General features: G+C 40.9%; 1 protein-coding gene across 1 annotated transcript in view; it reads left to right on the top strand.

Moving 5' to 3' along the window:
- Positions 1 to 15039, top strand: part of MEGF11 (multiple EGF-like-domains 11) — a 203527-nt gene that overhangs the window by 115931 nt on the left and 72557 nt on the right. Inside the window, exons 9-10 of the mRNA XM_010023922.1 lie at positions 1880 to 2092; positions 9616 to 9790. Coding sequence (XP_010022224.1) covers positions 1880 to 2092; positions 9616 to 9790 — 388 coding nt within the window. The remainder of the gene's footprint in view (positions 1 to 1879; positions 2093 to 9615; positions 9791 to 15039) is intronic.

Genomic DNA, 15039 nt, shown 5'->3' with positions numbered 1-15039 from the left:
TGATTATTCTCATGTTCCAGAGGAGTCATTATTAGTATTCTTTGTATAAAATTCATTAGCGGTAGCTGCTTGATCTCCAAATAAGTAAGTTGGTTAAATTGTTAGCAGAAAAAGGCTAATTATGTAAATATATTAGGTCGTCAATATTTCATTTCCAGATGCTTTTCTCCCTGCTAGGTAATGCTTCATCTTCTATAAATATAGAATGATATAGTGCGTTATTGACTGAGTATTCATCTCACTGAGTACAGTGCTCTCCTGCTAACTAGTAGAGCTGTGTACAGCAGCAGAGGCATAAGGCATCTTAATACGTTCTTCATTGCATTTCATTTGCTCTGAGTGTTTCAGTCCTAACGTTACCTATTCTTTGCAGGTTATTTCCTTTGCAGCTGAACTACCCTGAGAGCAGCAGGGCGAGCAGCCAGTGCCACTTTCTTTCCCTTCCTGTTTGTCACAGGCTCCTCTCTCTTTGGGTCTAATCTGAACTCCTGAACTTGGATTGCAACTAGTAGCTGTGTGGATGCTTGCTGCAATTAAATCACTAGCTAGGCCTTTTGTTTTGTTAATTTATTTTTAGCAAACTGTGATCATCTGAAGCTGCGAAAGTAATGCTCTTCTTATACACTGACTGTGTTCATTGCAGTTTTGCCTGGCTTGCACCACACATTAATCTTTTATTACTGATCATTATATTAACTCTCACCTGCCAGCTGTGAAATGACCTGCAGAAAGACATTTAACAATTGCCTCTATCCACTGAGTTTACAGTATACACTTTAATCAATGCTCAGGATTAAATTAATGCTGATAGGCAATTTCCAATATCTGGCATCCATGCGATAAGGGAATTGCACTTTTCTGGGCTTCTTTTTCTGTTTGTTATTAACTAAAAAGGTCTGTCTGTATTTCACGGTGGATCATGTAAACTGTAGGACTGACTCATTGCAGAATTCTGAAGCCACTGAATTACGTCAAGCACAGAATCAGCTGCTTTCTATAGGACCTTAGTTGAGCTTTTCAAAGTAGGAAATATTAGGAATGCTGAAACTGGTTGTGTAGGACAATGAAAGAGACTTTTTGGCATATTTCATCATGAATCCAGTAAAGAAATATTTTAAACAGTGCACGGAAGGTGCAGTTTAAAACAGTCTGTGTATGCTGTTTGCGGATTCAAATATTAAAAATGTGGGCAATTTTGCAGAACATACTACACTAAGGAGTGTGAAAGTGATTTGTCTTGGGATTTCATACTACTGAGCATCCCTGGGGTAAGAGATGAAAAGCAAATTTGAGCTTTAGTTACTCAGAACACACACAAAGAAGACAAAGGAATCTATTTTCTCCTAGTTGGTATAAATCCAGTGCAGTGAAGGCATAGAGGGAAAGTAAAACTATACATTGCTGGAGAGCACTTTACTCAGTGTTACTTAATAGACCACATTCCCTTTCAATCCTCATTACCACTAAGAGGACCATATGCTTTTAAAGAAGGTGCACGATCCTTCTATAATAAAGAGAAAGCAAAGAGACGAGGGCTTTTTAATAAAGTGTCTTATTCCCTATCAATTTCTTATGGTTGATGAATGGGATTGTCAAGGTCCAGGAAACAAGAATGCACTTTGTTAACTAAGGTAATATTAACTAATGCAAATTTTGCAGGATATAATTGGAAAGAGATTAATGCACTTTCAGTTAACAGCACTTTGTGTGCCCAAGATATCGCACCACTCTACTGATATCATCATCCACAATGTATTACTCAAATAAATGAGCAATAATTTTGTACTTCATTCATTAACAAAAACCTCCCTGTGTAAAAGTCATAAGCAGACTGGGCTACAGCATTTGATTGGATCTTGTCTCATATATTTCACTGCAGGTGTCAAGAAGAGTGTCCTATTGGGACGTATGGCTTTCAGTGCACACAAAGATGTGACTGCCAAAATGGTGCAAAGTGTTACCATGTAAATGGAGCATGTATATGTGATCCTGGATTTAAAGGGATTTATTGCCAAGAAAGAATGTGTCCAGAAGGGTTTTATGGCCTCAAATGCAACAAGAGATGTCCTTGCAATATTACCAACACTCTCAGGTATGTACATTGGATCATATAGCAGTGCAGGGACTGGCCAAATAAAAGCATTGGGAAAAAATTAAATTAACTACACCTCCTCCCTTTTCTGCTGTAGTTTTAAATAAGAACACAGACAGTTCACCTGGCTTGCAACTTTTGATTTAAGTGACCTCAGGTTTGGAACCATGAGCCTCAGTCCAGCCAGCTACTAAGCATCTATCTGTTAACCATCAAAACAGTTCTGCTGCAGTCTTCTAGGCATAAGAACTGTCACACGATGCCCATATGTATGTCAAAGGACCCACTGAAGTTTAAAAATAGGGATATATTTGCTCAAATCCATCACTTCGTTTCTTTTTATGACATGGGTTTTCCTGTTAGATCTACAGACAGTGAGGGGACTTTCAAAATGAAACCTAATTTGCTTCAGTTTATGTCTCGTGGCAAATTACCTTGTTGAAAACACTTGAGGCAGGTGTATAAATAGACTGAAATCAATATCCCCAAGTCAGCCTATGGAACTGTAACAATTCTGACATTGTCAAAGTAGACTTCTCATGTGCCTATTTTTGCTCTTCATTCAATATATGTATGTGTGAAATATTCAGGAAAATAAATATCAGGGAAATACCCCTAAAATGGAAAAAAACCCATTTAAAAGGTCAGGTTTTGATGTTTTATTCCCTTTTGCCTTTTTTAGGATCCGATTCTTGAGGCTCTCACTACTAAGAGCTAGAGCCACAAACAGAGTTGAGCACCTAACATGAGATAGGTTGAATTTACTTTCCTATTGTAGGCTTAAATAAGTTTTCCAAACCCTGAAAAAAAAAAGGAGAATTTAATAGTCTTCCTTATTATCTTGTTTATTATCCTATTTACCTTTTGTAACTCTTTGCCTTGTTTGCTGACTGTTGGAATTGCTATCTGGAGATTCCTTGCTCCCTCTCATGCAATAAAGAGAGCATGGACAGCAAAACCACCCTGGCCTGAGCTATTTGGCTGGACTAGAGTGCCCACATTTCCTTGCCATGCCTGCAAGATGCTGAGCCCCTCAGCTCCTATTTGAATTCCTCCTTTTCCTGTCCATTATTGTTAAGCATTCATAGCCAAGTCAGGATGATGTAGGCTTCAGAGGGAGGTGGGAATAATTGATGCCCAAGCAAATCTGCCCTTGATACGGACATTCTTCAGTTTTCACCCAGACAAGTAGGGACCTGACTGCCTTGCTGACGATGACAAACCTACCTTGCAGTCTTGCAGCCTGTGAAAATATAAACTCTCCTCAATTACGCATGCAAGCAATCCCACCTAATTTGTGTGCATGCACACACGTACTCACACACACCCTCCACTTCAGGCAAATTTGTTTGTGTGCTTGAGATAGACTCCATTTGTCTCAGTCTTGGAAATAAACAGGTGACCTTTCTTGTGAATTCAAGTTCAGCTGTGAGTGGTGAGGCTTTGCTTAACTGAAAGTCAAAGCTCACAATGGATTATTTAAAAGCCTTGTAATTCTGATGATATGAGTCCTCCACAGAGAGCTCCAGCTCTGCTGGGTTTGCCTGCAAGGAACCAAAGTGTTTGACACCCCAGAGAAGCTCTGTACAACAGGCTTCTATCACTCCTGATTATTTTGGGTATCATAAAATCATGACAAAAAAATAACACCCCTGAGGCATGAGCTGAGCATCTTACACAGAAGGCTAACGTTGTGTTGTACCAAAGATAGGGGTGTCAGGAACTACTGCAGTTGAGCTAAGCTATGAATTCCTGCATGTCACACCCATCGGCAGCACCCACCAGTGTGCATGACTTAAGCCTGTGGTAAATACAAACTAAACTGCTCCTCAGTGAAAGCTCTTCTTCATGTGAACTGGAGGGTGAAAATACACTCTTGGACAATAGCTGACATAGTGTTTCCTCACCCCAACTCCTGGCCTGCAGGAAGCTGCTTGTGTGCTCTATTTCCCATAAAGCTGTACATAGAGTGGAAGGACTGCAGGCCATGGACAGGGCTGAGCGTGGCTGCTGTTTCTCAGCTAAGTGCTCAGTTCAGTAAAAGTCTTTTAAGTGAGGGAAGACTTTGGGTTTGAGGGTGCAAGAATTCATCCTGGGTTACTCAAAGAGGTGCTCTGGGGGTTTGCCAGAAGATCCTTCTGAAAGAACAGACTGGCATGATTCAGCTGTGGAGAAGGATGAGGTCTCAAGTTGGATCGAATCCTCTCGCAGCTCTTTTCTGGGCACATGGTCGTTCTTACCATGTGCCTGACAGGCACATTTTAATGCCTTCCCTCCCATCACTGCTCCATCAGCTTCGCTGGCAGCCTCCTCTGCTCACATAGTATCTCCATTTCCTTAATAAATGAGTCTAGTCTCTCCATTGATAAAATCTCCCTTTTCCCTACATCTTATCATTGCTGTTATGGAACAAAGAGACATCAGCCAGCTGTAGATCAGTAAACGTTCTTTCATTCATCCCTGTATTTCAGCTTTCTGCTTTTCAATGAACTCCTTAGAGTGCTGTCAATTCCTGAGCCGAGGAGTGTCAGAGTTGATGGAAAATGACCTTCTCCGAAGGCACTCCATATTCTGAACAAATCTTTCCACTGATTGTTTAAGTAGTCCCTTACAGTGTTCTTCCCACCCACCTCCTCCCATTCCTCCTCGGAATTTTTATCATTACTGGAACTGAGGTCTTCCAAAGTGATTCATTTCCTGACAGCTATATATTTTCCATAGAAGCAGTTTAAACTATTGGCTACTTGTAGCAATACCTTCGTGTGCAGGATAATCATATATAAACACTTGAAAGAAGGTGATAGAAGCTTTCTTATTTCTGTCAGTGGTTTTGACTCATTTGATTTGGTTATTGGAGAGCTGGAATAGAAAGTTCTGAGGGCTTTGAGGAGCAGGTTGGGGAGGAACATTAAGAAATACACAATCAGCTTTTCTATTTTCATAGATCTATTTTAGTGTCTGAAGAGACCAGTGTGATCATCTAGTCTAACCTCCTGCATAGTAATGGCTGAAGAACATCACCCAATAATTTCTGCATCAAAGCACGCTGAAAGGCACTTTGTAAAGGACTTCCAAACAAGCCCAGAGTTAGGTAATTTAGAACGTCTTGGTGACTTGGCCTGTCCTTCCACAGGGAAGGATACACCTGTGAAAATTCCCCTATGCAATAAGCCCATATTGAGACAGTCTGCAATAGTCAGAAAGGCATAATCCTGCCTTGCTCTTCTGTAAAGCAAGAGAGAAGAGAGGGAAGTGGATAACTGGAATAGTCTTGAATACTGGTGAGGAACCATCATGCAGAGGCTTTAGTAATGTCTTTCCCAGGTCAGACACATGAGAAGGGAAGGAAGACACTGTGACAAAGTGAAATGAAATGGATAAATCTCCAGAGGTTTATCCAGTTATTGCCTCATCACTGAAAAGTCTGAAGGACCAAACCCCATGGACCTTACATGAACTTTTGCCTTGACCCAAGTCAACAATGTGCTTGAATGAGGCTGACTTAATATGGACCCCAAAAGACAGAAAAAACTGTTAAATAAGGATTAGGGCTGTTGTTAATTAAGATGAGAGAACTAGTGCTAGTGTATAAACAGAAAGTCAGGAAATTCACTGGGAAGAAGTTGTTTTGGCTGAAAGATGTGTGGAGAACAAATTCAGCAATTGGAACAGACTGTGTTGTCGAAAGCAGTTGTCCCAATTTGCCTGAAGAAAGTTACCTAGTTTCCTCAGATTTCCTCAAAATTAGGCTTAAAAAAAGACTTTCTGGTTTTCAGTTCAGCTAGTGAGTTTAAAAAAATATTCTTTATTGCTGTAAATGTGGGTCAAAAGCCAGGGACCATACTCTAGCTCTCAAACTGCAGCAAGAGCCATGGAACAATCTCGTTCTCCTGCCACGTTGTGCGTGGTGGACAGCTTCATTTCTGCCTCTACCTGGCCTAGAGCCAGAGGAACACTTGGCTGCTTGCATTCACTCTAGGGTTTCGACACGATTCCTTCCTGTTATGCAAGAGAGTTGAAGAAATAGAAGTTGTTAAGATTCAGTGCACAATACTAATGTATAACACTGCCAAAGTCTTTCAAGAGTGGGTTTGCTTTCTGGAATCCTTCAGAGGTCTCACATTCTCTTATCCATCCGTTCAGTGATACTTCTCTGGAGGAACTGCGTGTGTTTCTTGATTCCAATTTATTGGTGGCATGGAGAAGTGCCTTATGTGTGCTGGAACCTGTGCTGGCAAAGTGTTCCATGGACTCATGAGACCTTGAAAGGTATCCAGAGCAGGAAGGAAGGAATTATACAGTCATTCACATTTGTGGCTGTATTTCCTATTCTTTGCCTTAACACCTTTGCCATTAAAGCCTCAAATTTTTTTCCTTCAATGCAACTAGCATTTAGTTCACTGGACAGTCTGAATGCATAGATGGTTGGACCATCACTTTACTAACGGGAAAAAATGAAGACAGAAAGAGTAAGGTACATGGACAGGATTCACTGACAGGGTTGGGACAAGAACGGCTGGTTAAACATCTAAATCTCAGCCATCTTCAAGTTAACACTGCAGTGGGGCACCTTCATTGTCAAACAAGTGGTTTTGATTCAGGGCATTGTGTTCTTTGTATCTGAGACAACTCTCCTGTGTTTCCTACAACTTCATTTCAGACCTAGCCATGTGGGTTTGAGGTCCTTTTGCTTGTTAGGCTACCATACTACTACAGTGTGCGTTAATGTGTGGCTTGACAAAAGCTTTGGAAAGATTTATTCTGCTATTGTCAAGGAGAAGTTTCCCTTCCCTTGCTGTACAGCCTATTCACCAACTGCTGCTACCTACCCAGGACTATTGTTAGGGGTACCATAACTCTGGAGTTTAATGTGGAGGCTTCTTCCTAATCCTACAATGCCAGCCCTCTGTAAGGCAGCAAAAGATAAAAATCTCAAAGCACTAAAAGATTGCAAGTGCTTGGCCTAGGAGGAAAACAGAACTCTAATGTGCTCAGGCTGATAGCAAAATTGTTCTTGCTTCAGTGGGAAGAGCATATGGACGCAGGGACCTAAACACCTAGCTCATAGCCTCATGAAAGAGTGGACAAGGCTTCAGTAGGGCAGAATATGGGCTCAGCCTTCTACTGGATTTTGATTTGGAGTCCAAGCCCCCTTTGTCCTGCAGACTCATCCACAAAGCCTGTTTGGTTTACACTTCTCATTTTAGTGCATGTAAGCTTGCATCCATGTAAAAAGGAGACCACCTTGAAGTAGAAATTCTTCCTGAATAGAGTATTTTCAATTGAATTGTCACAGGCTGATTCAAACTGCCATGATCAGATATTACCTTTGAAAGATTTAATTTAGCCAACAGATGCAGTTCTCATGGAAGTGTATATCAGCAGCAGTAGTGAAAACAGAGAAACAGGAAATCCACTTTAAAATATTTCTTTAATGTTTAGTTTTCTGCTCCTATTAGGTAATGATTAATAGACACAGAGGGGGGAAAAAACGAGCTTTTATTATTTTCATCTGAATGTTAAGAGGTGCTTTGTGAACAACCATAATTTCAGGGACTGCTTTGTCAGAAGAATTTCATGGGTGGTAGTTTGTTAAGCTGATGAATTGTTTTAATTAGTCAGTAAAACACTATTTATGATGAAACATATGACACTCACAAAATCCGATCATTCCTAGTCACAACAGTATATGACTAACCTCTCCAACCAGTAATTGCCAGACACATACTTGGAAATTACGTTTTATGAGGTTACCTTGAAAATTAACATATACAGTATTAATTTTATAGGTGTAAAGGAACCCATTCAGTCACGTCTGCAGTATTAAACTAGAGCAATAAATAATCATAAAGGAAAATAAATAGTTTCTATGAGGCAAGAAAGCAGGAGACAGGTCCATAGAGAGGTGCCACCTTGCAGAACCCTATTCTTTCTTTATTGTTCTTGTTCTGAGAGTAATAAAGAAAATCTGATTTGTAGCAGTAGTATTCCTCATCTTTCTCACTGAGGGCTAGGCAGTGCTAGGATGGGACAACCTCATGCTGCAGAGGTGCCCAGATCATGCTGAGCTCTCAGGTGAAGCCTTACACAGCGTGAGGCCCTTTCCAAAGATCAGGTTGCCTCTCCATCCTCTGCTCTCTTTTTTGACCACCTCATGTCCCCAAACTAGGCATCCTCTTGTGCTCTCTCTTCCCATCCCCTGGAAACCTCCACCTCGTCAAACCAGGACTTATCACATCTCCAGCCTTCCCGCCTTCCCTTGCCCCCAGCACAGCCACAATGTGGCTCCTGCTGTGGGAAGTTACTGCCTTAAGAAAACCTGGGACAAGCTCTTTCTGTCTGTAGAAGAGAAAATAGTGAATAAAGATAAACTGTTTCATAGCAGGAGGAACAAAGGGGCAAGCCAAATCTTCCACCCAACAGATACAGAAGGACCAGGCATTGTCCAGTTTTTTGGGCTTGTTCTCCTTCCTGCTTTTCTCTCTGTGTGCTCTCACAGCAGTGTGGAATTGTCTGAATAGAAACGAAAGCCAGAAGATTAATGTTGGGCAGCAATGCTCATTATTCAGCAGAATGGACCTTGGCTCATTCCCCTGCACAGCTGAGATTTAGTCTCAGGGCTCCTATTGACTCCTACCCCAATTAATCCCAAGACTTCAGGTAGTGATCAGTTCTTTTCACTATGGCTGAATATTCCCTGCAAAACTTTTTTCTTAGTTTTCCCTCCCAAAGCTCTTTTCTTTCTACCTCTCCCTGATGAAAGTTCTGCTGAGGTGACACTCACTTTTAAAACACAAATTAGAGTAGAATAGAATTAGAAGATTAGATATTTTGAAGGAATTCTTCGCTACTGGCGCAGGGTGCCCAGAGAAGCTGTGGCTGCCCCATCCCTGGCAGTGTTCAAGGCCAGGTTGGACACAGGGGCTTGGAGCAACCTGCTCTAGTGGAAGGTGTCCTTGTCCATGGCAGGGGGTTGGAACTGGATGAGTTTTAAGATCCCTTCCAACCCAAACCAGGCCATGATTCTAAGAACTGAATAGAATATGATAGAATAGGGTAGAATAGAATAGGATAGCATAGAAAAATTTGTTCCAGAAGACTCAGGTTTCTCTTCACAACTCTCTTGGTTACGTTCCTCTATCTGTTGGAATGTCTCCGAACTGACTGTATTGCAGCCAGATAGCATGGCATATATATATCTCATAGATCAGGATGGATTAATCATGTTGTGGTTAATGTCAGTAATCCAAGGCACATTGATTTGAGAATGGAAAAGCATAAACTTCAAACGTGTAAAATTACCAGTGCTGTGGCAGATCAGATGTTAGGAATTGGCATGCCAGGCTGGTATTTAGCACCATGTTCCCTATTTATTTCCTAAGTTATATGGCTGGTTATGTTCACCATTCTTTACAGTTATCAGGTTTGTTCTGTTCTTAGTGTGACTTGCATTCTACTGCTGGTTATGGATTGTATATTTCTTTCTTGTCCACATCTCATTAATGTCTGTCTGTCTTCACTAGTTGCCATCCATTGTCTGGAGAATGTAGCTGCAAAGCTGGCTGGGCTGGACTCTACTGCAATGAAACCTGTCCACTTGGGTACTATGGTGAAGGCTGCCAGCTGACCTGCCCCTGCCAGAATGGTGCAGATTGTGACAGCATCACAGGGAAGTGTATGTGTGCGCCAGGGTATATGGTAAGTGAGAGCTGGGAATAACAGGGCAATTCAGAAAAGAGGATTTTAATCTGATTTCAAATAATATTTGCATAAAAGTGGCCAAATGCAGGTAATTTTCCCCCATTCTATTATAAACCCTCATATTTCTCGTTTGAGCAGTGTCGATGTTTTACTTCTAGTTTACTCAACATTAGTACTGTAAGTTCATTACTGTTGTAAGGATAACGGCATGGCTTCCCATCATATATTCTAAGTCAAGACATAACAAAAAAGATGTCAGATTATTGTCTGGAAGAGCAGTAAAAGAATTCCCGTGGCCTATCAACATGTTCCCTGTCAGTCACGCTGTGATTTTAATAGATCTTTGAAAACGTTACAAGTGATAGAGCAATTTATGTCTTTTCTGAGCATATATGGCAGGTGTCTTTTACCTGAGCATCAGAAAGAGCTTCAGACATTCTGAGGTAAACAAGCATTACATTTTATAGATGAGATAGAAAATGGCTGAAGAAATCAGCCAAGATGAAGCAACAAAAATCCCAAATTAAAGATTACCAGGTTGCAGCAGAAGGTATTAGGACATGGATCCAGGTGTCCAGTCCTGCTACAGATAGGCATAATGGAACTCTGCTGGTAAGTTCCCTGGTCATCCAGGTCTGAAGTACCTCTTTGCTTCAGGAGCACGCCATGGCAGAGATCTGCAGGCTGTGTTTAAGAAACAATACTTCCTAAAGGAAAAAAAGTTATTTTCAAGTGGGAATTCCACCACAACTTCATTAGCAGTTGTCTTTCTGTAAGTCATGTCCTTAATTTTACGTGTTCTGTCCTCACAGGCCTATCTTTATGTTTTCTATACTGTTACAGTAATTATTAGTTATTATTACTAAGTTTACTAGAAGTCAAGCTTCAGATTCAAAGACATTCCCCAAATTTTTGTATTTTTAGAGTATTTTTCTGATTTTAAAATATTTTTAGAGCTTCCACTGACATTTAGCAGCCTCCTAGGTGAGCTTTACCCTCTATTGGTTTAAGTTACAACTTCAAAATGAGATGAATAAATACCTTCAAATTCTAGGGATCATGAGATATGATCTTTTTCTATGTCGGAACTCTTTTGATTTGCATTTTTGAGACCTGGTGGGCATGGTGGACATCATAGCAGCTGCAGTGGTTAGGGTTTTCTAGGAAAAATCACTGTGTTATTCTGCAAGGGTGATAATGCTGCTGTCATCTATACGAGAAGGCTGCGCAGCCGTGTGACAAGATCCATAGTGTGTGGGAGTCCCATAGGAGATCAGTGGGATGCTAAATGCTTTTAGGCTTTTCAGCCTCCCTCCACTTTAAATCCACACCAACTGTCATCTCCAGAACTGTGGAATTGGAGTTATGGCTTAAAGACACCTTTGCTCTCTGCTTCATGTCAACAGCTGAACCTGAAAGTTGGAGCTTCTGTCTCATTTCCAGGAGTTCTCTCAATGCTGGCTATAAACAGATTTATTTAGGTGCGAGGGGTAGGACTGTCAAAAGCATCCGTGCAAGTCAGTAGTACTTTGACATGTGAAAAAAAGAAGGGCTTTGAGCTTTGATTCCCTCACACTAACAGACAACAGAATTTATCTTCTCTGTGCAGTGTTGATATGCAGGAATTAACATAAAGTGGAGGAATGAAGACAGCAGCATGTTAGTAACAAATGCAAAATAAAAAGATATCAAAATCCTCTTCCTTATCAGGAATGCTGTTAAGTTTGCAGCACAAAAATATTTTGGGACCCTTCACTGTACACATTTAAAAAAACCAATATTTTGTCCAATATATATTGCTCCAAGACAGTGTCATTGCAGGCACGAAGCCTGGGAAGTTCCTATTGCATTGCTTCAAAATAATATTTAATCTCATAATAAAGAGCTTTCTTGCATTGACATTTAAACAGCTTGGTTATTGAGGATAGCTCTATAATCACTGAAGCATATTTAGGCATTAGTATCATTGCTTTCTCATAATATACTATAATCTCTGGCAATTAGTCCATGAGGGGAAGTAAAGCCTTGAAATTGCTAATTTATTGCCTCTGAAGCGTATTTGTCATTCGTATGCATGCCAGATGACTTGAGTTGCAATGGTTCTTCCAAATGCTAGGGAACATAGGCTGTAAAGAAAACTTGACAGGAACCTTTCCTTCCCACCACCCTTTTCCTGTGTGCTCCAGGGTCTGGGCAGGGAGAAGTGTCAGCACTGCTGCAACACAGTCTGCAGGTCAGGAGAAAGATGAAGCGGGGCCAGAACCCTCTCAGGGCTTGAAGTGGCTTATCTCAATGACACACTCCAGACCAGGCTTTGCCTTCAAATATTCATGCCTGCCCCTTGCTGAGGCAACAGGGAGCTTTGCCTGCGGGTAGAATTTTGCCCTTGAATTCAGCAAGCCTGCGAGCGAGTGGCGCGAGTGTTCACGAAGGCAGGGTGTCTCTTTTGGCTGTGCTGACAAGAGAGTGATGCTAATACAGAACTGGGCTGAGCTAATTAGTCAGAAAAGCCATAAATGAATCCTTCTTGCTTTATCTGGCATGAGGTTTGGCTGATGCAGGTACAGGGTCAGGAATTTTGCCATATGATTGGAAAGAACGAAAATGAGAGCAACATCTTACATTTTACAGAAACATTTGATCTGCACATGAGCTTACACAGCAGAGCAGGCTGAAGGGTTTCTAAGGGGGAAAGGAAGAGAATATGAGGGCACATGGGATATAACTGAACAATTTAACTGCAAAGGCAGAGCGGTTGGATCCATAGGACTTTTTGGTTATTGGATGCCTAGAAAACACAGTGACAAAGACATGACAGTCTTTCCCTGACAAAGCACTCCTCCAGCCCACTTCTTTTGCACAGATGGCTTGTTTTCTAACTGTGCCCTGCCTCGGCTGTGTCAGGGCAGCTGGGCTGGGTTTCAGAATGAATCATCTGCAGTCACAGCCAAAACAGGGACATTTTGTTGGGATGCAGAACAAGCCATTAAAAACACAAAGCATCTGGTCACCTTTATTAAATGTATTAAGCGGAAAGGCAGCCATCCCATAGGTTGACACGTACGTGAGCAGAACACTGCATTTTTGGAAGTTAAGCAGATTCGAGCTTTAAAATAAAATGTACATAGTAGCTCAGAAAATAATACATTATTTATTAGCTGTTACATTTCCAAAATTCAAATGCCAAGGCTAAATATTGGTGAGCTTGCAGGTTTGGATGGAACTTCAAACATTCTTTTTTTGATGAGTATTTTGGGTCAGACTCAGCCAACCAGATTTGCACATACCTAGCTCTAAACCCAAATGACACTGTTGTAAAGATGTTATTGGGTACCGATGCAGGTGATTTGTGTGAGGTTCTGATAAGATTGTGCTCTGATATGACTGTTCTGATATGAACTGTGCTCTGATATGACTGTGCATACAGGACAATCAAAATAGGTTAATTGAAGTGGAGAGGGCACAACAAAACCTTCATCCCAAAATCACAGAGCATATCTAGAGCTACTCCCTACGTGCTCCAGCAGTAGTGTCCACTCTGCAGGCCTGTTGGAAACCCTGTGCTTGTTGCATCTCACTTGGGAAGGGAGGATAAAGGTTTTATCAATTTAGCCAAGACGATTGTAGGGAATCATCATTATAAGGATGCCAATAGGGCACTTCCCTGAAACTGTTATTTTTAATGTATTTAAGGGCTGCCTCTTAATTAGTACTTGTGTGATGAATTGCCAGTGATGCTTTTCTGAAGAATGTTTTTGGAAAGTCATTCTACTGCCTCCCCATTTGTGGCAAGAAGGAATCTGGTAAACACACACAGGGAATACACAAAGATTAGCCTTAAAAACTATACAGGGAGATTCTTGACTACTAAAAAGTGGATCCTTCCTCCCACATGCAAATAGTCACTCCTTGCAATAAATTACTTGGATGCAATTATGAGAGTAGTGAGAGGGGTTATACTAAATTGTACCTCTCCCTCCTTCCAAATTCTGTTTTAAGATGCTCACTTACAAGTCCACTGAAGTCAGCTGTGCAGTAAGGACATAAAAGAAATCAGGATTGGCCGTGTCCTCTCTTCTTTTGTTTTTGGTTCATTGAATTTTATTCCTGTAATTCAATAAACATGGTGAAGAAGGCTAGAGGATATGAATTAAATATGACAGGAGACCACAGGAATCCTGACCTTCTGTCTCACAAGGAAATCTTGAAACCAACCCCCTGCACGTCCCTATCAGCATTCTAGCTACTGAAATCATAAATGCTGTTGCAATACATCTAAGTTCACCTTCCCTATTGCACAGCTAATTGCAATTTCCATCAAAAGAGTGGCTATCTAGAGATCTCATCCTGTGACAGGCCTTTTTTTTCTTATGGATGCTTTGTTTTCTTCCTCTGAAAAATGGATTTAACTTCAAATGCTTTCATTCTGTCTATTGTGGCAAGGAAATGTGTACTTAAACTTTTCTCAGCCAAGACACTCTGAGAAAACTTTAACACTTATCTGCAGAATGTGCGGTCAGCTCTTACTTTGGTGGGCACTTAGGTCTGTATTTCACTTCTAGATGACAGAACCTATATTACTTTAAAGAGTTCATCTATTAATGCTGCAATTTTTTGAAGGCCTGTCTGCTTTTATTGAGCCCTGCATGCTTGGCAAGCAAAGCTAGCACTTCATCACCAAAATGAAAGAATCCATTCTGACATTCTTCTGTTCCTTGACTATATTGGTAGATCCCATACAAGCCAATCACGGTACAGGCAAGTATGGAAACTATAGCAGTGATTACCTCTTCCTAGAGGATTTTTCAGCTTTTGCAATGTCATTTGGATTCCCTAAGACTTTCCAAGATATATCCCAGTCCTGTGCATCTATAGCCATTTGCACCTTCTGTTGATGTTGCATCAAAATTACATTTTAAAAGCATAATAAAATAATGCCTTTAAATATATCCTTATACAAGTGCTTGTGTATATGTCTCTCCAGCTGAGCTCAGTGGGAATCTGCATGTAAGGACTAAAACACAGATGTAATCTGGGCCTCTAAGTCCATGATTTTGTCTGGCATGCCAGAGTTTCTCAGCATCATGTTTTCTCTGCCACAGGGGTACAAATTGCTTCCAAGGTTTACACTGGGGTAAAAGTTTACAGCCTGCCTGCACATGTCAGCCCCTGTAACACACAATCAGCAATAGCTTGAGCACTTAATAAAACAAGTGTATATTATTGTGCTATAAGCCTATTCAAAT

Source organism: Nestor notabilis, unplaced genomic scaffold (genome assembly GCF_000696875.1).
Source record: "Nestor notabilis isolate BGI_N333 unplaced genomic scaffold, ASM69687v1 scaffold6081, whole genome shotgun sequence".
NCBI lineage: Eukaryota > Metazoa > Chordata > Aves > Psittaciformes > Psittacidae > Nestor > Nestor notabilis.
This window is presented reverse-complemented; position numbering and strand designations above follow the sequence as displayed.